The 27,333-nt window shown below is 37.7% G+C and overlaps 1 protein-coding gene across 23 annotated transcripts in view; it reads right to left on the bottom strand.

The window, feature by feature from the left end:
* CFAP74 (cilia and flagella associated protein 74) overlaps nucleotides 1-27,333 on the bottom strand; it is a 73,844-nt gene that overhangs the window by 5,426 nt on the left and 41,085 nt on the right. For 13 of the 23 annotated variants that reach the window (XR_004755732.1, XM_035344876.1, XM_035344880.1 and 10 more), the window contains 24 exons: nucleotides 26,568-26,670; nucleotides 25,707-25,864; nucleotides 24,136-24,346; nucleotides 23,329-23,490; nucleotides 22,129-22,302; nucleotides 20,698-20,816; nucleotides 19,059-19,125; nucleotides 18,579-18,668; nucleotides 17,635-17,836; nucleotides 17,246-17,358; nucleotides 16,365-16,487; nucleotides 15,126-15,247; nucleotides 12,038-12,166; nucleotides 8,921-9,008; nucleotides 8,153-8,326; nucleotides 6,730-6,863; nucleotides 5,857-6,133; nucleotides 5,259-5,366; nucleotides 4,441-4,595; nucleotides 2,683-2,817; nucleotides 2,138-2,247; nucleotides 1,744-1,799; nucleotides 1,282-1,401; nucleotides 799-951 (listed from right to left, as the gene is read on the bottom strand). Coding sequence is in view for 21 of the 23 variants with exons in the window: in XM_035344876.1 (XP_035200767.1) it covers nucleotides 799-951; nucleotides 1,282-1,401; nucleotides 1,744-1,799; nucleotides 2,138-2,247; nucleotides 2,683-2,817; nucleotides 4,441-4,595; nucleotides 5,259-5,366; nucleotides 5,857-6,133; nucleotides 6,730-6,863; nucleotides 8,153-8,326; nucleotides 8,921-9,008; nucleotides 12,038-12,166; nucleotides 15,126-15,247; nucleotides 16,365-16,487; nucleotides 17,246-17,358; nucleotides 17,635-17,836; nucleotides 18,579-18,668; nucleotides 19,059-19,125; nucleotides 20,698-20,816; nucleotides 22,129-22,302; nucleotides 23,329-23,490; nucleotides 24,136-24,346; nucleotides 25,707-25,864; nucleotides 26,568-26,670 (3,283 nt within the window). In the remaining 2 variants the exon portion in view is untranslated. Of the gene's footprint in view, nucleotides 1-798; nucleotides 952-1,257; nucleotides 1,442-1,743; nucleotides 1,800-2,137; nucleotides 2,248-2,682; nucleotides 2,818-4,440; nucleotides 4,596-5,258; nucleotides 5,367-5,856; nucleotides 6,134-6,729; nucleotides 6,864-8,152; nucleotides 8,327-8,920; nucleotides 9,009-12,037; nucleotides 12,167-15,018; nucleotides 15,081-15,125; nucleotides 15,248-16,364; nucleotides 16,488-17,245; nucleotides 17,359-17,634; nucleotides 17,837-18,578; nucleotides 18,669-19,058; nucleotides 19,126-20,697; nucleotides 20,817-22,128; nucleotides 22,303-23,328; nucleotides 23,491-24,135; nucleotides 24,347-25,706; nucleotides 25,865-26,567; nucleotides 26,671-27,333 lie in introns of those variants that run through there. The other 10 variants (XM_035344869.1, XM_035344874.1, XM_035344875.1 and 7 more) reach the window with 10 other exon arrangements.

Raw genomic sequence — 27,333 nt, 5'->3', positions numbered from 1 at the left:
CTGTAGGATCCATACTTTGTAAACTGGATGAATTTACTTTGCTGCGTTACTGCACTACTGCGTACCCAGATGCCACACACAGCATGCGTTACTGCCATCCATGTGTAACATCCACTCGTACCCCTCAGCAACAGGGACCAGCCTCCTCCTAAGTCTTGCAGCAAGTAATGTATTTTGATTATTGATGTATTTAGAGGAGAAAATTTCTGCCTAAATCTTGGCCTGTTTCTGAGTTTGTGGGAATCTGCAATATATGAACGAGTAATTAGTTAAACTCTTCCCTACACTGTACCACAGCAGACCTCCATGTGCTCTTTGTAGGACAGTTTTGCATTTTACCAATTTATCTCTGTCAACATTGTGTGTGGACACAGCAGCCTCAACTGTGACAGTAGTAATGGACAGAATAAAGAAAGAGGGCAAATATTTCTAACATTGGTGAAAGCAAAGCTGTTTCTGGCTTCACAGAGGTCTACATATCAGCTAGATCTATGAGAGAGATCACACAGGCCCTTTCTCATTTTGTATAGGAGGTTCTGCATCCCTGTTATTTGCACAGGCAGAATCCTGCAGGCAGCATAGTTCTAGCAAAGAAGATCCTCCCCGCACAGCACTGTTACCTTTAGCCCAAAACTGTCTCAGCCTCAAATCACTCTGCCAGACGTGCTGCTTTTAAAGCTGTTCTTTTGTCTACAGCTTGCTATTCAGCCTCACGTTCTGCCAGACTGGAAACTATAGAACTCCTCTTCCTACCTACAACTGCTGACATGCCTTCTGGATCAGCATAGAGGTCTTTACCTTGAATGTGAAAGTTGTTTTCTCTCTGGCAAGGACGTATCCCATATCCAGTACTTCCTCCACAGAGCAAACAATTGATGGCATCACACCACGCCCCGTGATACTTAGGGTTAAGTTCTTTTGTGCTGTCCGGATGTCTAGCGCTTCAAAAAACTGCCAAGAAGCAGCTGGTGTTAGCCTGTTTGCTGAAGGAAACCCCCCACCCCACCCTGCACCCACCCACAAAAGCAACACTGGCTCCAAATCACCCTCCTACAGCCACTCCCCACTCCTCTGCCCCTGATCCCCCAGCTCCTGTGGGCCGCTGCTGCAAAACCGCTGGACACAGTGCACGGACAGCGATGTAAATGCTGAGAGGGGCTAGGCACAGGCAACAAGGTTTTGCTACAGACACATCCCAGCCTGTAATACATGTATCCTATGCAGCCCCTCATTTCCCTCTTTTGTCTTCTTTTTCCCACTACTGTTATATCTCTTACTCACCCATTTATTCTCATTTGGAGAAAAAGAGATGATGAGGGCTTTATTTTCACCTGGCTCAAGTATTCTAACTGCTCTGACCAACAGGAAGGGACCACTGGGATTCAGAACTGAGAATCCTAGCTACAATAGTGCAACTCAAGGAAAAAAGTTAATACAGAAACTGGGAAAAAAAAAAAAAAAAAAGAACAGATTCTAAGTATAGTTCAGACCAAAAATGTGTGAACCAACCATTCATAAGCTCTTTCAGAGATCCATAGCTACGAGAAAAGAAGAATATATTGGTTATATATCCTCAGGAAAATAAGCTTCACGTCACCTCCTGTCTCACTCTGAAAGATAATTATTAAGTCTGAAATCTGCTACCTCCTCCTTGCTTTAGTGTCAAACAGTTCCTACAGATGAAGACTCAAATGAAACAGTAACTGAATGGCATATTAACTCGCGTATTCCAAACAAGGATACTTCCAGCTTTTCTGGGGAGATATTTTGTATTGTAACTTGCTTAATTATTGTGTGGCCTGGTAGGAAAGAAAACAAAATTCAAAAACACGATGAAGCTCAGTCATACACTACCACTTCTTCAACTCCTGCTTCTAATACATCGGCAAAGTTCATCAAATGTTTTCAAATTTGGACAGTTGTTGAGCTCCTGATTTTATGTTTCAGGATTAAGTCAGCTTTTTACATGCCCCAGCTGTCCGGATAGGCTCCTAATTTTCCTCCTGAATACATGTTACAGAGCTAATTTCTATACTGACTTAAAAAATCCACTAAATGGAAAAATAAAATGCAAAACTGCTCTAGATAAATTAAAATCAGACAGAAAAAGCTCAAAGCTTGAATTCAAATGTCATACCTACTGCAACATCACCAAAACTGACTGTGTTTTTTCCATGATCTGAAGTGACCACAACAGATGGTGCTACAGCTGGACAGTGCAACTCCAAATACAAGGTGTTATAGGGGCTGAGGAGACAGCAAAAGGATATTTGCTCATAGATCATGCAGAAAAAAAGCTATTGTCAGAAATCCGTTCCTATTCTGTTCACATGACAGGGTATCATTAAACTGCTATTACAAAAGAAAACAATTTTTAGTGGCTGCTTTTTAGTGTATTGCCTACGCAGAGAGATGGACTACATCTAGCTATTACATTTTTCATACAATTGTTTTCCAAGCTGCTTTGATATTCACATGTTAGATTCTTATCCTACTACTGGGGTGTAAGCATGCCTTTCTACCACTGACTACTGAAGTAATGAAGATAAGAAAACAAATTTTCTCCTCAGATGAATAAAGTAACATCACTACCACTTCCCTATGAAATTTCTCAAGTATCATAAATTGCAAATACTGTGCATTGTTCCAAATGTTGTTTCAAGTCATTTGTGTTCAGAATACCTGCAGGTTAGATTTTCTGAGCCTCTCTTTTCATCAATATCTCCACTTGCAATAAAGCACGGTATGATGTATTTTTCAAACCTCCCTCTGAAATTCCTCATCAGGAAAGCCCGGGCTGCCATATAAGCTTCCGAACTAGAAAATACAGGAATGATAAAAATCATCTTAGCTTTATACTTAGCAAGTATTAAAAAAATCAACACATACCTACTGAGCTGTTTGTGTTTACTTTGCTGTACATTCAAAATGCAATAGAGCAGTGATCAAAACGACTGTCCTGATGCACAGATATGGATTCACCCTACTAAATGGTTTGGTTTTCTGGTCAAAAAAATAATCATTATAAACCCACAGTATAGATGCCATACTAAAGACTGCAAAACTCAATACCATTCCCTTAGGTTGAATATGTATTTAAGTACTGCAGTGTCTTTCAGTACTTCCACATCATTTCAATTACATGCACACATGCATCAAGAATCACATTTCTCTAACGCAGTATGCCTAGCGATAATTTAAAATAGAAGTTTTCAAATAGAAATTTTATTTTTATGGCCTGTACTGAAAGAGCCAGCAGTGTGCTCAGGTGGCCAAGAAGGCCAACAGCATCCTGGCTTGTATAAGAAGTAGTGTGGCCAGAAGGTCCAGGAAGTGATTGTCCCCTTGTACTTGGCTCTGGTGAGGCTGCACCTTGAGTACTGTGTTCAGTTTTGGGCCCCTCGCAACAAGAAGGACATCGAGGTGCTCGAGAGAGTCCAGAGAAGAGCAACGAAGCTGGTGAGGGGTGTGGAGAACAAGACTTACGAGGAGCGGCTGAGGGAGCTGGGCTTGTTCAGTCTGGAGAAAAAGGAGGCTCAGGGCTGACCTTATCACTCCCGATAGGTACATTAAAGGAGGCTGTAGCGAGGTGGGGGTTGGTCTATTCTCCCACGTGCCTGGTGACAGAATGAGGGGGAATGGGCTAAAGTTGCACCAGGGGAGGTTTAGGTTGGATATTAGGAAGAACTTCTTTATTGAACGGGTTGTTAGTCACTGGAATAGGCTGCCCAGGGAAGTGGTGGAGTCCCCATCCCTGGAGGTCTTTAAAAGACGTTTAGATGTAGAGCTTAGGGATATGGTTTAGTGGAGGACTTGTTAGTGTTAGGTCAGAGGTTGGATTGGGTGATCTTGGAGGTCCCTTCCAACCTAGACAATTCTGTGATACTGAAAAGTGACTATTCAAAAATGTACATATTGCAGCATCATAAGATTTCTAAGACTGAAGAAGGCCACGACAAGTATGATAGGCTATTTAAGCCCTCAGAAAAACAAATTGACCCATACTCACAGATACAGACCATCAGATAGTTTCCATCTGGGCTGAATTTATTCACAGCTCTATTCTACTTATTTAGAAAAGGTATATTGTGTTGTAGTTTCTTTTGGTAATGAAGTTCAGCTGTCTAGTTGCTCCTTAAAATAACACTCTTGTTGGTTCAGCCAAATTTACCAGTGCAGCCAGATCTCATGCTTTCTGATATATTCTTTGAAGTCTTCAGTTTCTCTGATGCATATAAAGGGATTCGTTGCCTTACATGAGAGGTTACAGCTGCATGGCTTATAAGCAGTACTAATTTTGGAAACAGCTTTTGCAATATAGCTGAAATTATTTCTTCACTACAGTTTGGTTTCTCGTTCACCTATAGGTTTTAGTAGATTTATTAAACATTTATAAAAAGAATGTTGTCTAATTAGTAGAAGATGCTTTTGTTGACTTACTCGGGCTTTATCTCTTTGGATTCAGGTTGCTCAGAACTACTTGAAGAACTCAGGTATTTACTGCTTCCATCCTTTACAAACTGCCCGGAAGACTGCTGTCTGGTAATGGGAATGTTTGATTTCTTTCCGTCTCTCTTTTCATCTTTCTTCTTTTTCTACAAATATACACTAAAATTATACACTGAGACTGATCACAGATAATGCAATCAACATCAGTTTACAAATACTCAGTCCATGGCCCAAGGATACAGGACCTAAGAGGCAACACGGTAGAGCGTATGGATAATGGTAACAAGCCATAGACACAGTAGTTATCACAAACAGTTCTATAATGTTACATTAAAATGGACCTATTTTACCCCATCTTGAAAAAGAGTTCCCCTATTGGAGCAGAAAAGTAAAAATACTGTACAGCTCACTGGAATTTTACCTATTTAACCTGATAAATAAAACCATAGGCGCTCACATAAGTTAACTGACCCACAGCACTACATATGAAACCCATGTATGCAGTCAATCTGTAAGAAGTGGAGTAATTATTTTTTTTCTTTTAGAGGAATACTTGCATTTAACATTTTCAAAAAAAAATCCTCTATGAATGCTTTTGAAAATGTTATAATGAAATAAAATGGATACGTGGCCTGTTCACTGAGCAGTAAGAGCAGCAGTACACGCACACTCTTGTATAGACAGGTCTTACATCAATGATAAGTTTGGGCTTCATTTAATATGCAAATAGTTTTATGATAAAAATACATCTAGAGAAATATCTGGAAGTAATAGACCAAGAGCACGTGCTAGTTCTTAGCATTCCTTACTTGTATTTCTGCCCCTGTTGCAGCTGCTCTGCAAAGCCTCCGAGCTGCCTCTTCTCTGATTAGCTGATCTGACAATGTTGGTCTGAAGGACACTTGAATCAAGCTTTTCTGGGAGTGTGAGAGCATGCACAAGAATGATAGGCAGAATTCATCCCTCATACATGTATTATACCTACAAAGCTCAATAGGAGCATATATGTGACAGCAAAAATTAGTATTTTTTTCCCCAGTGAAATGAACCCAAAGACAAAGTTCACTTGCAGCTTTTTTTTTTTTTTTTTTTTTTTTTGCAAGCCCACTACATTACAGTCAGCTCATTTTACATGACCAGTATTTTGGATATCTGAAATTTCTTCAAATAAATCATAACGATAACACTGGGGAAAGAACATTCAGAGTGACAGCTTGCATAGATCATTAGCTACATTTGATGGTTAACCACTCACGTCCAATTTAAAATTATTTCAAGCAATACAAAGTCTTCCAGCTATGCTAATAATAATTTCTGTTTTCAGCTTCATATACAAGTGACAGAACTTGTAGGGATGTAAATGATCAAAAGACTTGTTTGAACACTTGACATTTAAAGTGAGTTTACCTTCCCAGGCAACACAGTTCCAACAGAAGGCGTGACTGTCACAGGACAGTCTTCTGGCACATGGAATTCAAACGAAGTGGGTCCAACAGGGGCAACTTCCCCATTGCCAATTCTTGGGACAGCATGAGTAAAGTGGTTGACACTCACGTGGGAATTCATCACATACAGTGTTGCTGTAGACACATCATTTAGAGCTGTTGCAGCAAACTGAACTAAGGAATGAGACAATTCAAGAGGTGGGTGGACTCCAACTGCTCTGCATGACAGCTTGAATCGTCTAAAAATAAACACATGATAAATTGTCTCAGCATAAAATAGTCTCTTCATCAGCCCGGAAAATAGGGAACTGATCCTGTAGTCCCTATTTAAGCAGAATTTCTCAAGCCTGCAATGGGAATTTTGCCTAAAGATGAACAATAATACTATTTTTAATACACAATTGGCTAGTCCTTACTTGAATTCTTCCTCTATGAACTTCTAGAAATACACCCGGACAAATCATTAAGTTTTTGTCAACATTATTTTAGTATCATGAGCTTTATTTATGAAGCATTTTCCCTCTCTCACACACATACACACAAATAATTTCCAACAAAATTCTTTGGTAGGTCGCTGAAAAAGCAAGCAGAATACTGCAGGTTTAGAAACCTTGGGGCAAGCTTGCAGATTGCACGTGAGACAAATTAAGGATAAAATTAACAGGCAATGAGCAACACTTACCAACTGAAGAATTCATACCTGCCTCACAGCTTTATCTTAGCCTTACCTTTTCTTAGCAGGCAGGGATTTCATTTCTGGACAGACTTAACAGTAGAAATTAAGTGTGATTTAGACTTCTACATTACCTATTACTCAACCAGTTTCTTCACATACCTATTACTCTCTGACTTGCAGGTCAGTTCAAAGCTATACTCTTTTGCCTTGTTGGCTTTAAAGATTATGTCCAGTGTCAGGCTTTCAAGGGGAAGAAGAACACCGAAGCCGTCATTCGGTTGAATTTCAACAAACTTCAAAATGGCAAAATATGAAATTACTGTTATTAGAATAATAAATTATCAAATAATGTTTTATTATTAAATTAATTTGATTAAATTAAATGTACTAATAAGACTAACAAGAAAATATTGTCAAGATAAGAAAACTTTGTTATTAAATGTACAAATGTCAGGAAAACAGAACTCTACTAGTGAGAAGCTTTCATGGGAGTTACAGTGACTATTATTTGCCAATTTCTAATCTCAGAGTAATTTGAAAGGCAGAAGTTTAAATCTATTAACTCATACTTCACTAGAATCTCTTCCCCGGCTTCTTACTGTCTATGGTAATCACCTTTCTATAGTGGTGTTTACTTACTATTTATAGAGAACTGAATGAAATATGATAAAGATCTCAACTGCTCCCCTGTATCTTTGAAGAGCTGATGCTTGTACGATGTGCTGATACCATGGTGACAAGTACCAGTATAATAACTACAAATGTATATTGTTCTGTGTTTTTATTAGTTGGTAATGATTCAGGAATGTCTTACCATTACAGTTTAATCATGAAACACATCCTGCAAAATAAAGCTTTAATGCTTTACTTTTTAAAAGCTTTTCAAAGATTCTAACTTCATTCACTTAACTACTTGATTTTAATCCCTAAAATAGCAGAGAAAGGGCGAACGCATAATTAAATGTCAGGCTCCTTCTAGCTCTAATTCCAGCATACCAAACTGTTTCATACTGTGGCCATCATGCCATTATGAAGCTTGAACAACTCTTATTTTTTGCAAATAATAATAATAATAATAATCTGGTAGACCAAGCCCTCAGGAAACTAGCAGCTCCTGTGGTTAATTTAGCTTTCTCGTCAACTTACAGTCAGTTGGAAAATGCTTAAGCATGGTTCAGGGGATGATTCTAATAAGCAGTTTGGACACAGCCATCCTGCTTCGAGGGCAAAGAGTTTAGACATTTGGACATAAACTGTGCAAAAAAGACACCAGATACTCTGTTAGTAAATTTCTTGGTGGAAGAAGAGGGCATTCTAACAGGATGAAATTATTAATCTTATGTAAGTAAGGCTAGTAAAATCTTGTTGAAGAAATTTATACTGCTTGGAAAATGTTTATGGTATATCAAAGTGAAATTTCCATAAATCAGTAACAGAACTTAACTGTTTCCCCAGCACCACTAGCAGAAATATTTCCATTAGTTTAATCAGAACCAGTCTTGATTTATTTACACTTTGATTGAAACATTTCATAATAATTAACTATATTTTAGTACAAGAAGAGGTGTGTTGAACTGCCTACCTCTGGGAGTCCCACAAATCCGAACTCCTGTGGCAAGATGGACTTGTTTGTTAGTGTGACATTTGTCTGCACAGCTTCATAGATTGTGCAGTATCCAAAATCGATTTCTGCTGGATTAATTTCCAATTCATAAGTAGTAACAATTGCATGGACAGTAAAATTAACTTGTTTAGTCTGAAACAAATTCAAGAGCAATGGATAAATATCTGTAGCATATTGAGGACGGGATTTAATTGAAACATCATTGGAAAAGGTAACTACAAGGAAGTTTTTCTACCGTATTCCTTGACAGTAACAAATGTATCATGTCTATCTTGAACTTCAGCCTCATTGTTCTTCAAAAATAATCAATTTGCAAAAAAAAAAAAAAAAAAAAAAAACCAACCACCACACTGTAGTTATCTCAAATTCCATGTGTTATGATGGAATCACACCTGCATCTCCAGGAAACAAAGAATATGCTACATCTGCAGTACAGAAAGGAATTAAGAAATTGTTCTGTGGTATCCAAGAGCTCTCTGTTACAGAAGAAATTACTAGGGAATAAATAACCGCTAACTAGAAAGGATTAATCTTTCTGTATTCTAAACATGCTGACAAGAAAAAATATCATCAGATCTTTATTATCACTGTAAGCACCTTTTACTATCATCGTAGGACTTGAACTACTAAAACAAGATTAGGTATCATTAAGTGAATTTTAACTACGATAACAGATTTACATTTATTGTCAGCTGAATAACCAGCATAAGAAATAAAATTACTAACCTTATCTGCAATCAGTATTGTCACTGGAACTTCCAGAACACTTGTCTCTTCATTAAAATAGCTCCCTGCATCTTGAGGAAGAGAGTGCCTGAAATAAAAATAATAATAAAAAAACATTCAATTTCATAACAATATTTTGGCTATTTTCTAGCTAAGGGGAATAATAAACTCGTGATGGGTGCATTTCTGAACCAAAAGGAAAAAAAAAAAATCTGTTACTTAAGGTCTACCAGTTTTCTTCTTCTGGTTAAGCACCAGCTCCGATGCTTCAATAATGTCAAGACCAGCTCAAAGTTTGTAGGCACTACACATACAAGCATTGGGGAAAATGGTAGAAGAAAATGCCAATCAAAAACTTACAGTGACCTATGAAGTTCTACCTTCTGTCCCCCCCAAAAAAAGAAAAGAAATGCAGTCATATCAGAAATATTATGGTCTTGTCACAGACTTCCTATAGAATGGCATACATCCAGACAATCTGCTCTGAGCAGGTGCGCATGGATTACAAGGGTATCTAGCAATGAAGTTATATATCAACGGTGGATTTTTTTTTTTTAAAGAAGGAATTTTGGAAGCGCTGGATTTTAAGGGAGCTGTTCACAAAAGACTGCACCCATTTATGCTCTTCTAAAAACATAATCCAAACAGTCATTTAAAATTCTGAAAAAATTAAAGCTTACTTCATAAACAGAGCATTAGCCTTCTGCATCTTTGCTGCAGTCACGGCACATAACCAACCCGACCTAGGCAATTGTTTCCTTTTGCCACTACTGTTAGTTAATTACCAGCCAATTGAGGCAGTACCGGTTGGATCACAAAGCACCGAGACATAAATAAAGTGAAACAAACTTAGAGACCAATAGTGTCTGATTATATACCAGATTAGTCATTTATAAGAAATATGCGAGTTCTCTTTTACTGAAGCATCTTGCTATCATAAGCTCAATTTCAGAGCTTCAAGCCAGGACAATACAAAAGCTCCAGCATTTTTAGCTCTGCTGGTCTATTTCTGGTGTCTTACAGAATCAGAGTGAATTGCTTCCTGTTTTTAGGTCTCCACAGAGATAATATTCCTACTACTACTATTGGAATTGTGTGAAGGTTTTTTAATGTATTATTAAGGAATTGTTAAAGAATAAATAGCACCCACTCACAATCATCATACTGATCTGAGATCTTGCTGGCTTTTGTTTTGCAAGTCTGAAATGTGACTTGAGAAGGTAATCTTCAAATGGATTGTTAACTTGTGTGAAAATAAGAAACAGAATTAAATATAAAGTAGGAATAAAGTATCAGCTTCATTTTGTCACAGGACATTAGAATAGCAGAAAAAATTAACGTGTAATGAAATATTCCAGATGGAAAAAAATAATTGTAACTGTACATACACAGCGATGGGTTCTAAATTAGTTGCTATGCCTTGGGGAAGAGGTACTGAAATCCTTCAGATAGCTCTCTGAAAATGGCATCTTCATGCTTTAAAGCAATTAAAGAAAAGCATAAGAGACCAATCAGATTTAGACTGCCAGCATCTGCAGGACTACTTCCAAATACAGAAAAAGTAAAAGATGCAGTATTTGGGAATGCTGAAAGTCAGCAGATTAGAGAACTTGCCTTCAAATAAGCAGAAAATATGTCTTTGCTTCAAGCACCCAGATAGTTATATGAGTATTGTAACATCTGACCAAGCATTTCAGCGTGCACAGAATACTTGGGAGAGCTTCCCAGGCCTTCAGTCATCTGTCTGTTCTCTTGGGCTTGCTGAATAAGTACTTCTTACTTTTGTGTTGCTTTTAATACAACTGCTCTTTCTTCTGAGAAAACTGAGTTTAAGTCAATGAGGAGGCATTTGCAGAAATGTGTCACTAGCTCAGTACTTTACATCAGCTTGGAGCAAGCTCATCTTTCCCCGCCATACATGTACTCTCTGGTGTGTTAGGCCTTTTAAAATGATCTATATACTGAAACAGTCAGACACTTATTTTGCGTGTCAGAAATGCCTTAATCTCATCAAATCTCCCTTCTGAAACTTCCTCATTTTTCAAAAGGCAGATTAATATTCTAAATCCAAGCTATGCTTCTATCCACTCAGCAAGTATAACTGTGCTTTATAGCATCTGAAGCTTAGGAACAGAAGTAATGGTTACTGTTGTAATCTGATAGGATTTGATATGTTGAAAGAATTGTAACTACGTCTAGTTCCTTGAATGCTAACCTGCTGAGAACTTTGATGTCTGTGCTTAGACTCTCAGTTTACAATTGGGTCTGATTTCCAGAGATGCTGAGCACATCAGTGAAAATCCAAACACATACCAGTAATAACCTCTACGAAAAAAGCAGCAAGGTTAGCAGCAGCAATCACTGCAGAAGCCACTGAAGTATTTTGGCTGTACACCAAAATTAATATTTATCATTTAATTTATATTTGAAGAGAAATGCCCTGCTAAATTCTTTAGGATGACAATGGAACGGTAAATATAATTGACAATGGTGAATAAGAGATATTGTATTTACATTTGGAATTCTTTGTTTCTCTGACTGAGTTATGTTTGTATACGTAGATGTTTTGTGAAATAGAAAAGAAAAACTTGCTGCAGAAAGGCATTTAGCATCTTTGAAGATGTTATATAAATTGCCAAATGAAATTCAACATCAATACATCCATATTTTAGAGAAAATACACAGGAGTGACACAAGTCCAACCATTCCCACTCTACCTAGCAAGAGGAAAGTGCTTGTCCAGAAATGATTTAATCACTGATCCGTGAAGTAGCCACCTGCCTAGAAAACTTCTCTTTTGTGTAAGATTAGCTTCCCCATAGAAATGGGAACAGTCTACCAGGAACTCAACTGCTAGATTTTCACACTGCTGCTGTCGCCACAGGAAAAGCATTTCCTCACAGGTAAGTGATCCAAGTTAATTTCCTCCTTGAGCATCTGGCGTCTTTTAAGGGGAGAGGAGGTAGAAGAGGAGCGCATTGACACCAGCAGTGTGAAGTCCAGACTGCTACAGTCATTAGATGTGAAGGAAGAAAAAATACTTGATTTGCTCAGATTTTGCATGGACAGTCTCCTGCAGACATTACATTGCCAAAAATACCCATGTTGTTAGGTTACCTGGGCAAAAACTTCAGTTGCACAGTGAAGGATGACTGAGCCTGAATGTAACCCGTTTTCGGAAGCAGTTCCATATGCTTACTCAATTCTTTGCAGACTTCAAACTTCAGACGCAGTGGAGCTTTTGCTCTGCAAGCAGATCAGACATGCTCAGATGGCTTTGAGGCTACTGTTACTGACATCTCGGCAACACTGGAGCTTGGTTCCCTCTCCCCCTCTTGCATCTCTGCTCTACATTACAATTATAACTATTCCAAGCTTCCTTTGGAAATGAAGGGCGTGTAAAACTGCTACAGCAAAATCACACACTTGTCGTCTTTTATGTTAAGTATAGCAAACAAGATTTTGGAATTACTGTAAGTAAACCCAGCTGTATTTCCAGCACTGGTACTCTGAGAAACAGAAAAATGAACACCAGCAACCGTTCCTTGGGCCAAGAATGCCTCAGTTGCTAACCAACAAGTAAGTAGTAAGCTGCTAACCAACACTGACCAACATCGCACTGTGCAGTCAGAAGAATCAAAAGAATGAACCTGAAAGGCCATGACATACCTAAACCATCATCAATGACCCAGCTTGTGAATTCCATTCATCCACGTCATCTCAAAACTTTCACCACAGATAATTAAATTTGTACAGGTAGGGAAAATTACACAAATTCAGCTGCGCTAGGGGGAGTTTCTTACGCCAGGAAACACACCGACAGAGCTGCTTTGTTTTTGTCCCCAGAACTGTGGTGACTTCTTTTTAATAGGTGTGAATTCACAGATCTCTTGTAACATCTCCTCTGCCTCCAAAAGCAGATTCTGCAGGGCTGGAAGTCCTGTTGTGGCTAAACTGTTGCTGCCAGTTCCTCTGGTACACTATTTGTGATCAATCTGCCCTATGAATGGCATATTGGGAGCTTAGGAAGCATCTCCCAGTTTACTGAATTCTGGCTATACTACAATAGGGTGATAGCCACAAACCATACCCTGCTTTGGAATTTTATGCCTATGTGCAGAATTGCCAAGCAATTTACAAATATTTCACTTGTCGTTTTCCTTCTCTTGGACTGGTTTACAAGCTGTCAGTCCAGATGGCCTGCTCTAAATCAACAACCACAGCGTGAGGTACTGGGAGCCTGGAATGATTTCTGGCTGCTGACAGTCTAAGAGAGCTATATGCTAGTTCTTTACATCAGTGCATGTTATAACCTCCAATGAAATTACTTTCCAAAGTGATTTATATTGGAGAGCATTCAGGTGAGACACCTTTTATGCTGCATAATGCTTCCCGATTACTGCACTCTATGAGACCAGAAAGAAAAAAAAAAAAAAAAAAAAAAAAAAACTTATGTTTTGTAATTCTACAGAGCTTGCTGGGCCACTTCAAGTGCCAAAGCTATTTACTTACCTTGAAAACTTGATCTTCTACCTATGCTATAGACTACAGTGTCAAAGATTGCAGCAACAACACTATGATACAGCCAGGTAAAGAAGTTCCTTCTGCTCTGCTTCTGTCAGACGTTTCTGTGTACTGGTGGTGAATAAAAGGCTGTTCTAACATATCATCTCCCTCAAGCCTGGGTAAGATTTTACCCCCAAAAGCTAAAGAATCATCTCTCTACAAGTTTTAGGTTTGTTTCTCTCCCCATCTGGTTAGAAACGAGAGTGGGATAAATCAAAGACTTGATTTTTCAAGGTACTAAGGGCAGCATATTATGTATTAAGTGCTCTTATTTTACTGGAAGTTAACAAAGGATCAGTAGGTTGATTTTTCTTTCAGTTAAGAAATTTTGGTCTAAGCACTTTGACAGCTTCTATCTTTGGGACCCCTTTGACATCTTAAGTTTTCATTAGGATAGTTATTTTGCTTCTGTACTTTTAAGTTTTATCCCTGGGTTATCTAGACCAAGTAAAATCCCTTACATAACTTGTGCTTCTCATATCTGTAGGCTGAATTTCTGAGATAACAGCTTTACTCATTTCTTTCCAACTGTGAAGAATTCTCTGCAGTCTGCAATTCTGGAAAGAGGTTTAGAATGGATGCCTTCTACAGAACCAACCTCTCCCCCACCCTCCCACAAACCCACCCCAACCTTGTTTAAATAGAGCCTAAAATATGCAGATTGGTAAAACAGGAACAGTAAGCATTTCATAGTGACTGCATTAGTTAGAGCAAAGACACCCAGCACCTGAAGACAATTAACAGAGTAAAAGTTCACGTAACAGCATTACAGCAAGAAATGCCTGGGAGACAACGAGCTGAAACATTATCCTTCTGTTACAAAGCAAACAGAAGGACTCTTCAGATGTTATTGAGCCAAGCTATGGAAATACATATATACCAAAAATATTTGGATAATTGGTATTTAGACACTAATCATAAGGTATGTCACTCTGTGTAGTCCTTAATACCTGTATGGGTTAGGAAAAGTTGCACCTTCCTTATTTTACAGGAAATGCAAAAGGACTGACACGATTTATCCAGCATCATATCCCAATTCTGGTAAGACTGGTGATTGACCTTCTCAATAAGGAACAGTTGACAGAAGGCTGCCTTCCAGATCTTAAGTCTCCCATGGATGTTAATTAAACGTAAAGTAAGTGAGAAATTAAAAACAAACAAACAAACAAACAAACAATAAGAATAAAAATTCTTGATGAAATTCATTGGCTGAATCAATTATACCCACTGTGCACTTAACTTTAGACACATTTATCTTTATTGCACATTTTGTGTGCAATTGCATATGATGAAACTCGGCGGGGTTGCTATTCCCTAGGGGCTTAACAGTTACATAACAGACCAGGCACAGCACATGGGACCTTACAGGAGTGGAAAGGCATGAATTAACCCAGGTGCTTCACAGCTACTGCTGGTCCTGGGGATGTAACACAGCAGGTTACCCGATTTCAACTTCCCCAGCAGTGTAGAATTCAGAGGGCTTGTAGTCAGGATGTCCTCTTGAAATGCCAAGACAAAACAAACAAACAAACCTGCTCATCAGCCTCCTGTGATAACCAGGTGGGTCTGACACAGTGGAACCCCAGTGCATCACCTAGTGACATAAGATCTCGTTTGTTAGCTGGAAAAGGCAGCTTACCTGCTTTGAATGACAACGCAGTCCTGGTAAAGTTGGTCATACATACAGATCTTTAAATCAATGTTGGGATTGGGCACCCAAACTGGCACGTCAATAGACACTCCAATGGCACTAAAGCACAACTGTGAATACAGAAATCAAGAGTGTACTTATTTTTATCAGTCTCAATTTGTTGCTGATCTAGACAAAGCAAGAATTTTTGCTATAAACTACACCTGACTAAAATATGTATTATATTAAGGGAACATTAATTAGACAAAGCAAAGGAAATCATTTGTAAAATAAAACCTAGATATTACAGTGCCACAGAACAACAATTAATTATACTTCCATTTGGATTCTTTGCCAGAAAATGTAAAGGAAGAACATGCTGCCCAGGATATTGAGAAGAAATATTTAAAGTGTTAAGTGAATGTGCTACAATTCAGAAATTCAAGAGACTGCTGCTATTTTATCCAGCAAAGAAATACAATAATGGCAGTAGTGCTATGTTTCCTATAAAGATCTTAAGTATAACCTCAGCAATCACATAGCTCAAACACGGAGAAAAACGACCCTTCCCTGCCAGGGCTGAAAGAAAGAGTACCCACAGGAAGCTGCAGTATGCCTCTGCAGCTCCTTTTGTAGACTACTCCATCTGTAGACCATGGGGAGAGCCAAGACTGGCCTACTGAGCTTCTTGGAAGGTGGTGGGGGTTTTTTTTTGGCAAGCTTCTGTGAACTGTTCCCAGGCAGAATTTGGCTTTCACTAAAATGCAGAATTAAAATATGCTAAAGCAGTAACTAAAGTTGTCATCTGTCCCAGCCTTCACACATCAGTTTCACTACTGCATGCTAGATAATTCCAATGCTGAGGTATCAGAAAGAAAATAAACTGCGTGGGTTGGGAATAAAGGAAAATACATTCAGCTCTATATCCAGGACACTAGATATTTTCCAGATGCCTGATAAAATGGGAATATTGGGATGTCTTGCACAGAAATTTGAGAGACTCAACAGGTTTGACAACCACATCACATCAGAAAACAGGGACATGATTTCCAGTTACCTACCATCAGTGCAGACTTACAACTGTAATTCTAAGCTCCCTCATTGTTATTTCTTACATCTATAAACATATTTGTCCTCTACTTGCTTCTCCTGGTTCTAATATAGAAGCTGAGCTCTTGTGATTCTTGGTAGAAGCAGAAGTAGGATTTCAGCAGTGTTTTGAAGCAAGTCTTACACAAATTCACTCACTGGTTTGCAGTCTGAGTTGTCAAACACGATCACAAACTCTGCCTGTACAGCCCCAGGGATAGCTGGGATAAATATAATCTGAAGTTTGACTGAGCTGAAGGGTCCAATTTCCCCTTCAGTAACCTAAACAGGAAGTAACACATTTTTAATAAAAGTCAAACTCTCTTACTCTCATTAGCTCTAAATAGTAATGAAATAAAGAAGGAGTTTATGCTCTTACTATACAAACACACTACTACACCTCATTTGTAACTAGATGGAATAAACTACACAGGGAAAAATGTATCTGTAACTCCTTACAAGGTTTGTTGTGGGGGAAAAAGCTTGGGATGACATGGTTTCACAGCCAGGCATGATCAGAATCTTATTGAGTTAGTTCCTTTTTACTGCAAAACTCTGTATGACAGGTAGATTATTGGTTAACCAAAGGGTTTCCATTATATTGGTATGTACCTAACACATAAAGAAGCTGCCTAGGGCTACTGAATGCAGTGTAAAGTGCTCCTGCTTTTTTATGGATAGGAAGAAGCTATAAATGCTAATAAGAGCTATTATCTGAACTCTTATACCCAGACTCTTCAATATGGCTCAAGTCTGTGACTTCATATAACAATGAAATGACAGAACAGAAAAATCAGTTTGACTACAAAAAAAGTTAAATCATAGGAAATGTAAATGTACATGGAAACTCCTTTGGTTCAAATATTTCTTATAAATCAGAATAAAGGACTAATACGTAATGTTATTTCATTTTAACAATTAACTGTAATACTGGGCTTGAACTTGACTGTGTACATAAGCATTTCACACTAGAGCCAAGACAATTCCCTTTGTTGTAGGCTTAAACTACTGAAAATCTTCCAAATCAGGATATTCGTTACCTTTCCTAGCATAATTTCACGTGGTGTTTCTTCAGGGGAAGGTTCCATTAAATTACATGCATTATCTGTGTCTAGATCTGATCTGAAATTTAATGCACCTTGAGTAAGTTGTTCTGTAGAAAAAAGAAATACAGGAATTGTGCATCTATTCACTAAACATCAAACAGAGCACAAATACATTGATTTTGGTCAACACAGCAAACCCAATACTGTAGCCCAGAGGAGGGAAAATGGAAATGTCTGGAAAGAAAATTCTATTTAGCCATACAACTTTGTTCTAGTCCAGAAGTCCATATTAGGCATCAAGCTTCCCATTGCAGGATAACAATATTGTTTCAGGAGGATAATGTATATATTGGACTTTGTTATACCTCGAAATGCAGATTCAACTGAAAGCTCAAACTGGGCTTTAAGAACAGTATTTCCAGGAGAAGATTTTGCTGTTGCTCTGCATGTACTACTGTCACCTGCTGACGCCTGAACTTTGAATCTTGTTCCCAAAGCGCCAGTGTTTGTCAGGTTGATGGTCCGTGAAATTGTCTCTCCCACCACATGAGTGCCAAAGTCAATGAGCACTTTATCTAGTGCCAGCTGTAGGAAGATAAACTATTCATTACTACTATCCTAGATAGTCAGCCGTATCAATTAAATAAGCATCCACCTTTTCAAGAACAGGGCTTCAAAGTTCTTATTATCATTTCAAAAACAGTATCAAATAATGACAAACTATGGGCACTCTTCTTTTTGTAGGAGCCATCTAGTTTGAACAACGTATCATGAAACGGAGACACTTGCATTACAGTCCACTATATGACAGTGGGAACAACTGGTTAAATTCTGTTCATAGTAGCAGCTTTCTTAATTCTTCACTCTGGATGTAGATAATATTTACAAAACAGTTCAACATTTATACTCTTGTACTACAGTAAGATGGTCTTACTAGCATCGGGCTGCCAAGCAAGCATTCAATGTCATATCAGTTTTTAACACTCCTGTCTCGTTTCTCTGAGCTTTCATGGTTTACAATCAGTATAAAGAGTAATACGCTACTTCATGCTGAGTTTTCACCAACTTTCTAACTGGGTATGTGATAACAAAAGGTGTATGATTCAAGTTCAAGCACCAAACAGACAGACAACTTGGTTAACTTGCTAGTAACCAATACTGGGAAGGTCTTACTGGAAGCTAAGAAATTGTTTTCTGTGAAGAGACTATCCATTTAATAGGGAAGAAGAAATATAAATACCTCTTACTAAATATTTTAAATAATGTTTATGTTATCTCAAGTTTTCTGCAGTTACACTGACTTGAAAATATTTAAGCAGTCACTTACAATGCACGTCTTGGCTGTACATTTCAATGGAACAGAAAAAGAACCTGTCTGGGCCATAAACATGACTTCTCCTTCCAGATTTTCATCTATCTAAAACACAAAAACAAAACCCGCAGCCAAATAATTTGCAAGATTCACTCTATTTGATCAAGTCTGATGAAAAGTATTTTTACTCATTCTTTAACATTAAAACGCATGTCTACAGATTCTACATTTGCACTTCAAGCCAGTTTTTGTTAACTGCCTGGCCAACTTGAGCTGGGCAATATCCTTTGATAAGCATTTTTCTAAAATGCACCCTCAGAAAACGTCATATTTCAATGCAACAGCACGTGAACATGCACGTTGTTCTAGGTACAATAGTACCTCTTCTAGAATTGTAGTTTGTTTTCCTGTTAACAGTTAAAAATACTTTTAATCAGACTAGTGGATTACACTAGGATTCTCATCACTGTGTAACTATCACTTAGGTGCACTTACCGCTGGCTTAAAGGTTACTCCTACTTCACAGGACATTCCAGGAGACATTTTGCCAGGTGGCTCAAACCTATGGAGATAAGCAATGTAAAATTCCAAACCGAACCTATGTATGAAACATGACAAAGAATATTTATATAATACTTTTCCACTTGGATTAATTTACTACTCTAGAAAGTCAGCATGAGGGACAGATTAATGAAAAACTACAGAACTCTAGTGTAACCTTAAAACAACAAAGGCTGATTCTTTGAGGTTTTACTCAAAGTCTTAAAAAGCTTTTAAAATGAAAGAATTTATTGTGTTCACTTTACAAACAAGGCAACTGGTGAAGCTGTGGCTCAATAATGTTATTACAAATAGTGTGGAGCAATCACCTATTCTAACACCTAGGAAGCAGTCTTGCATTAATTTTGACTACTCTGACATCCCCACTATCCAAAAAGGAAATGAAGAGGAAAAAAGCAGGTTACTGCAAATGATTAGAGAATGTGCTGCCTGCTGCAAGCGGCATCAAAATTATCTTGAATAGTAACTGCCAGTCACTTCAATGCCTCATTTCATGGTCTCTGGGATGCAAACAAAATGCCCATCAGAAGACAAGAAGTCTCACAGCTGCACTCTAAATGAAATTACTAAGGCACAACTAGAGCCCTATTCTGCCTGATGAAAACAGGCTAGAGAAAATAGATAACTGGATGTTGCTAGCCATGGGAATACCTGAGTAAACTGGGCCACACTGAAACACAACATATATGTTAATCACAATCGTATGAAAACGTAACTAAAACAACAAAACCAAGATGAAATGTTTTCAGATAGAAATAGAATACTTTTCACAATACAGAAGTGTAAAATCTAAGCAGGCAGGCAAATAAGCTGCTGTATGCTGAGCTTCAGAACAGGTCACTAACAGTTTCTCCTGAGAAAGACCTGAAGGAATAGCCCCTTCTATTTCAAATATTACTTTGATAAAATAAAAGTTTGATTTAGAGCATGTGCTGCCAAACACCATGGGTTACATATACAGACGCACACAGAAACACTACACCAAAAAAGAATTGTTATAGACTGCCATTGCGCTGAGATGTAATAATGCTCTTTAACCATTAGAATATTGCTGCTACATTGAGAAACAGAGCATCTGTCACTGAACTAAGTTCTCAAATGGTATGTCTGTAACTGTGCAAGAAATATAAACAGCTGACACCATGAAAGCTTAGATGTAATGGATATTTTCCAAAATATATGTAGGTTATTTGTTGCTAGGTACCTGGCACAAGTATTTTACCTCCTTGTACCTACAAGGAGGTCCTTTTCCTGTTTTTCAACAGATCTGACATTTTTGAAAAAAACTTTCTACTTGCTCAGGGCTAGCAGTACCCATGGGTATATGTTGCCTCCCACAGATTAGGAGCTGCACCCTCTCACCACTACAGGAGCCAATGACATACAGCTCAGACTGTAAGTCTCTTCTCAGCTCTGAGACACAGTTCTTTTCCACATCACACAAGGACGGAATATAATTTAGGTGCATCTAATGAAGATCTATCTATCTTAATTTGCCACGGAATTTGATTATATCTCCTGTTGTGGTACAAAGGTAAAAAGAAGCAACTCATTTATGGTCAATTTTACTTACTGAATGCTGATGAAGTCCTTCAGCCACTCACTGATTCCCACCAGTCTGCAGAAATTAACACTGTAGGATGCATTTGTCAAAACTATCTTCTTTTTGTAGATTTTACCAACATCGAAGTCCTTGAAATATCAAATACAAGGTGTGTTATATAAAGGAATATCACATTATAAAGGAATATCACACAAGGTGTGAATTACAGTAAGTAGCATTTACACACGTAATGACAAAAGCAACTAGTTTTACCACAGTCATGATTATAGTGCGAAGTATTGTATAAACCCAGAAAGCACTGCCCTGCTCCAAACAAATCCAATTCAAAGATACAACTTACAGAGCTGGTAACTCATATTTCATAGACATGGCAACATTATCTTGGTGTGCACACAGCTAACGTGTCAAGCTGGTCTGTATTTTCCTGCCACGAAAGTTGTGTAACTGGGTATTCACTACCACAAGACAAGCAGAGCCCTGCAGGCTGTCTGCCTGGCAGCACGTGTCTCTCTGACAGTTCCAATTACTGCCTGATTGGCTGCACTGGCAGCCTTTTCGAGTGCGAAGAAAAACCAGGCAGAACATCGTACTTTCTTATGCTTGCAGATTATAATACAGGCATAAACTGATAAACTCAGATTCTTCCTGACCAGTACAGTATTATGGTCACTTGCAAACTGTAATCTTTACTTCATAGTGGAAGGCATGGCCTTCATCATTATCTTATATTAATAATGTATGTGCAAACAATACCTAGGAAACAGTTGTACTGCCTTTTAAAAGGATGAAACATCTTGTTAGACTGTGTTCCATTCATTTGCTCATCTTTCCAACGTTATTTACATTTCCTTAATAAAGGAACTACTTTGTATTTTGGTTTGACTAAACACCTGTTCAATTCAATGCACTGAGTTTGGCAGTGATGGACTTGTTTTTCTTCACAGCAAGTGGTTTGGTGCTGTGTTTTCGACTTGTGACCAAAACCATGCTGATAATACACTCATGTTTCAGCTACAGCCCAACAATGCTTGCAGAGTCATGGCTCCTGTTTTTCACTCTGCCCCTGCAGTGAATAGGCCGGGGGGAATACAGGAGGCTGGGAGGGGACACAACATGCAGGTGACCTAAACTAACCAAAGAGATGTTCCACACCATATAACCATGCTCAGCAATAAAAAGGGAGATGCCTAGCCACCTTTCGCTTGGGAACTGGCTGGGCATCAGTCTACCCATGGGGAGTGCTGAGAATTTGCCTTCAGATTGCTTATTTTCTTTCTCTTCTTCCACTTTAAACACTTTTTATTTCAATCCACAAGTTTTCGTCTTCCCCTGCTTCACCTGGGTGAGGGCAGAGTGAGCAAGTGGTTGTGTGGTGCTTAGCTGTCTACCCAAGTTAGCCCTGGTAGGCAGGATGAGACACTGTGCAGAATGGCCACTAACCTTGAAATGAATGTAGCTTGGTTTACTATAGAAAGTTCGTCCCTTAGGTTCATGACCAGACACTATTTGCTTGTGAGAAACCGTAGTTTGGAATTCTTCCATTTTTTTCTCAGAAATCTCTTTTTTCATTACACTCAGAGCCAGCTGCTTTGTATCCATGTCTTTGTTGGATACCTAATAAGAAGCATCAATAAAAAACACTGTGACCTAAGGAAGTAACTGTGATCATAGAATCTGTAGATCAAGGTAGAATTTTCTGTGATTAGAATCTCTAAGTACCTGGCCAGCCTTTGCTGCTCTCCAGATTAAATTCAACTTCCCAACTTGTATATGAAGAAGTGAATTTATTTTCAATTGTTTTGTTCTATATTCATCGAACACCAGAACATTCTGTTTTTAATGGCAGCAAATGGGTTATTTTCTCCACTTCCTGAACAAACATTTAGAGAGAATCAGCTAACTTCACTGGAACATTTCAGTTATGGTCCAGTGCTTCTTTCATTTGAAGCACATGGATACATACTGACATTGCTCCTTTCTGATGGATTCTGAAGTCTGCTCTTAGAGATCTACATCTCAAAAAAGCAGTATATGGAAGGATACCTTGGAATAACATTTAAGATTTAACTACACAATTCCACTCTACCTGTTCATTACTTACTTCTGTTTAAAGTATGGAATACTGTTGCTTTGGAGAAAATATACTTTTCTTTGCCTGGTTTGGGATAGAAAAAAATGTTTCCACATAAAGTAATCTGTGTTGCCAACAGAAAGTCATGTCCAGTTTTCTTGTTTGTTTTAAAACTCAAGTGAATATGATGTGATGTATGTCTTCACATATCTCTGAACTAAAATTGAAGTGTTGTTTTCTCCTTAAGAGAAAACCACAAAGATAGTGTCCATCAGCAAGTATCCTGATAACATTCTCACGTCTGAATCTTTGTATCTAAGTAATAAAGACTGCATTTTAACTGCAAAAATGGTTAATTATTTTTGAGCAAGGTTCATAAAACAGCACCTGCCAGTATCATTACTTCAGATATGTGTAACTACTAGAGAAGGAAATAAGAATTTTCTAATCCATTAAGATGTTTTTAAGAATAATTTCAAACTTTTACATACTTGAACTTAATAACAGGACAACTACATATCCACATCTATTTATTTCTGATTTTTAAGGGAAGATATCACAACTTTTACCTTGTGCCAATCACATTCCTGACTCCAAAGACCAGGGAACTCTGGTTCTGCTAAGATCTTGTCCTTCTCTTTCTCATCTTCAACACTTTCACAGAGCACATCATCTCCTACAAAAGCAGTTTTCTCTCCATCAGCTTGTTCCTCAGCTGGTGAACACCTTAACTTTTGTGAGAGAAAATAAATTTTGAAGATATCATTAAAAATTACTAGAGGACGGTTACTTTAACAGCCTCCTATGGCATCTTTTCATGCAAAGTGACTGGTCTATAAAACTCCAGGGCTGAAGAGGACAACTTAAGTCAATCCCTTCCTAAAGCACACAACTCAAAATCTTATAGTAACAAGCATCTATAGGAGGCTAGAAACTAGGCCTCAGGCACAGGAATACCAGCTGTGCATTTTTTTTTTTATTTTATTTTTTTGACTGTTTTGTCTATTACATGATAACCAAGGACTTTGTTGCTTTGCTGTTTTCACCAACAACTACTCCCCTCTCCCCTGATTTCATCAGGGGATTCAATTCATCCCACCTTTACTATCCAGGCCAGTACCCCCTGTAATATTGTGTAAATCAATTAAAACAAAACCAAAAAACAAACAGGACGCTTATGTCGTGAAAATACTAGAAAAGAGATGAGCAACCATCAAGAGATCTAATGGGAGAAATTACACTCCACTTGCTCTTTACTGCCTGGTATTTGGCTGTAGCCTGTGCTATTCAGAGGCAGAAGAAAAACTCACTTTCCTACCTTTTTGACCAAAAAAAAAAAAAAGCCTAAAGATGGTTATTTTTTGACCTTTGTTTACCTGTGATATTGCTCCAGCTGGATGTTCGCAGGTCTTCTCAATATAGTGCCATGTTTTCCTTCTCCACAGTAAAGAATCCTTACGTTTACCACCACTCTTACTGGCCTTAGTACAGGATTGACGATTTTTCTGCTTACAAATGGATGCTTTTTCTTGTAAAATTCGAGATACAATCTCAATTTTTCTTGACTTTTGCTGTTCTCTAAAAGCTCTGTAATAAAATATTTAAGAAACATTAAACCAACCATGGTTGTTTACTAATAACATTAATTACAGTCCAGTTTCTTTTGAGCCCTTAAGCTAAGCATTAAATCTTTGAATTGGGAGCAGTGGTAACATATGTAAAAATGCAATTGGATTCAAAAGCTAAATATATTTATATAATCATACCCAATTAGAGCGTTTTAGAAGTTGAGGAGTTCACAAACATATCAGTCATCATTACTGAAAAAAAAAAAGTTTTTAAATAATTTTCCAAACTTAATTAGCAATTTAAAGAAAATTGCCTGAAATCCAGTGGATTTAATAAAGAAAGGAGGGTAAAAGGTAAGGCCATACATACTGAACTTGGAAGATACAAATTCAAAGCTGTGTACGACTATACTGCCATGACACACTTGGCAGATCATTTAATCTGTTTTAATGCCAGCAGCTAAACACACCATTTTCTGCAACAGATATTATGCATGCTAAAGATCCCTTCTAATACAGACTTTCACCTTTTCAAATAACACAGCTAACATTAAGACTAACAAACTTGTTTCCCCTGTGCCTGCAAAGAGAAACAGTAAAAGGGAGAAAGCAAGCAAAGTGAAAAGAGACAAAAGATTAAACTTTAAAAGAGTTAGACATTTCCTGCAGATCTGTACAAACTGATACACTTGCTTTATTAACAGGCTTTTTAGAATGTATATAATACTGCTTTTGCTATCAAGACTGAAGCCTTATTTATCAAAACTTATACTAATTAGAGATTTAATAAGCAAAGGTTCAATATTTGCTACAAGTTATTGCCTTCGTAGATGAGCCAGTATGCAGAAACACATACCTCAAGCATCCTCTGTTTAGTACATTAGCTCAAATTCATCTTCATATGGAGTTAATGAAATTACTGAGCTTTGCACTAGAGTAGAGGAGATACAGGCAATTGTCAATTGTGCTAAAAGGCAGAGGAGCGATTTCGTTTCTGACCTTACTGCAAAGCAGTCTTCCAAAGCTGGTCTTTAAAAGTCTAAGAAAGCCAATGTTTATATGGACAGTGTTCAGGAAACACAGAAGTTCAGTTATTTCAGGCATCCAGTTTAGATTCACTGAATTGCCCTCCTGGGGTAGTTTATCTCCTTAGCAGTAATCAGAACACGGGCTCCAAACTGAATAATACAAAAGCTCAAATTTCAAGTTGCTTAAAACAGGCTACACAAATATCATACATGCAGAGTACAAGAATGAGCTCCCTCTCTTGAGACAGTACTATGTGCATTATGTTTTCAGAATCTGATTAAGAGATCCAATGTATTTCTGCATGAGCATCAGTAAGCAACTGGGAGTGTGGTATCAGAATGAATACTTACTGTTTCTCTCTTTCATGCTGTAACAGTCGTTTATGGAGAAAAATTTCCTTGGCAACATTGCCTCCTTCTGCTAGGATGGCCTCCCTCATTTTCAACTCCTCTTTCTTTGCCTCAAAGGCCATTGCTTTGTTCCAAGCCTGGAGTGCTTTAAGTTTTTCCTATGAAGCCAAATAAACCACAGTTACATATTTGATTCACATATCGAAGAAAATCAAACAGAATTTGGTCCCCTTATCCAAGTAGAAATTTGTGGTAGCTTTCTCTGAAATAGAGCTTATTGTTTTTGATCTACACAATAGTCAAGTAAGCTGTCAGTAGTCTGTGTACGCTGGAGATACAGAAAGCTCTGACCAGGTCAGGGCTACATTTTTACCCTTACAGCTCCTATCAAATAGTATTAAATTAAGATCACTCCCTCAGATTCTAAAGAACACGAGTATGTGAGGGAAGTAGCTTAGCTCTAAAATTCTTAATTTACATTATTTAAATTCCTAAGTAACTGATTTTCTTCCATTTGTTTTCTTCATATGAAGTTATTTCTTTGAGGATCTAAATAACTGGGCACACTTCTGGCCAAGTTTGGGAATTATTTGTAGTATGCATTATTTTCAATAAAGTTACCTACCACAGCAGCTAGATTGTTCACAGAATAAACTTGTAAGTACAAGTGTCAAAATACTAATACCGCTCATACTAACACCATTACCCCTATAGTTAAATTCTCCTGTTTAAAAGGATATTTGGTCTACGATATGACAGCATCACACAATTCTGCAGTGAAAACTGGAATTACTTTCACCAAAACCTCACAGTCTAACAAGTTAATTTCCTCATTCCCCATCTAAGCCACAGCAGCAGTACCCTATTGGAAGTTATGCTGTTTTTCAGGGAGAGCACAGCTTGTATCCTTCTCTCCATATGCTCCTGAGTTTTCACTTCTTCCTTTGCATTCTCCTCATGAATTCTGTAAGCAGAGTAAAATCTTTCAGGCTCAAATCCTGGGAAGATTTTAGTATTAGAATGTTTAACCTGACAGATAGTAATTGTGTATATCACCAAACATACTCTCTGCAAGTCTCTGTGTTTACTATGATACTGGGTGTGGGTAAAGTGGAACAGTTGAGTCTTCTATATACAGTATCACTCAAATTAAAAGTGCCAACAGGCTTTCAACCATTTTGCTCAACAACTCAAATTTTGAATATGAAGAATGCGTTTCACATTATGATATATGTCTAGAAAGCAGGTGTTGCTCATATAATCGATATCTAAACAATTACATATTGAACTTTATACAAGCCAACCATTTGTAGCCACGCTAAAAATAAACCCTAGAAACTGTAAGACCTAGAAATATGTAAGCATGAATCAAGTCTGAGTATCTCAGTTAATTTAATGGCAAACTAGAAAATAATTACTAAGATGTATATATTTGATACATTATTCAGCAAAAAAAGATCAACTGATTTGGTTCAGTTTGTTTATCTTAATTACTGTGAGTTTGTATGTGTCATCTAAGGAAAAATAAACAGCACAATTATTTCAATCACTTTTTCAATTAAGTCCTAATATACAAGTTAAAGTAACAAATGCTTACAGTTTCTTTAGATGCAAAATAATTTAATAT

This window comes from Oxyura jamaicensis, chromosome 21 (assembly GCF_011077185.1).
Source record: "Oxyura jamaicensis isolate SHBP4307 breed ruddy duck chromosome 21, BPBGC_Ojam_1.0, whole genome shotgun sequence".
In the NCBI taxonomy this organism is placed as follows: Eukaryota; Metazoa; Chordata; class Aves; order Anseriformes; family Anatidae; genus Oxyura; species Oxyura jamaicensis.
This window is presented reverse-complemented; position numbering and strand designations above follow the sequence as displayed.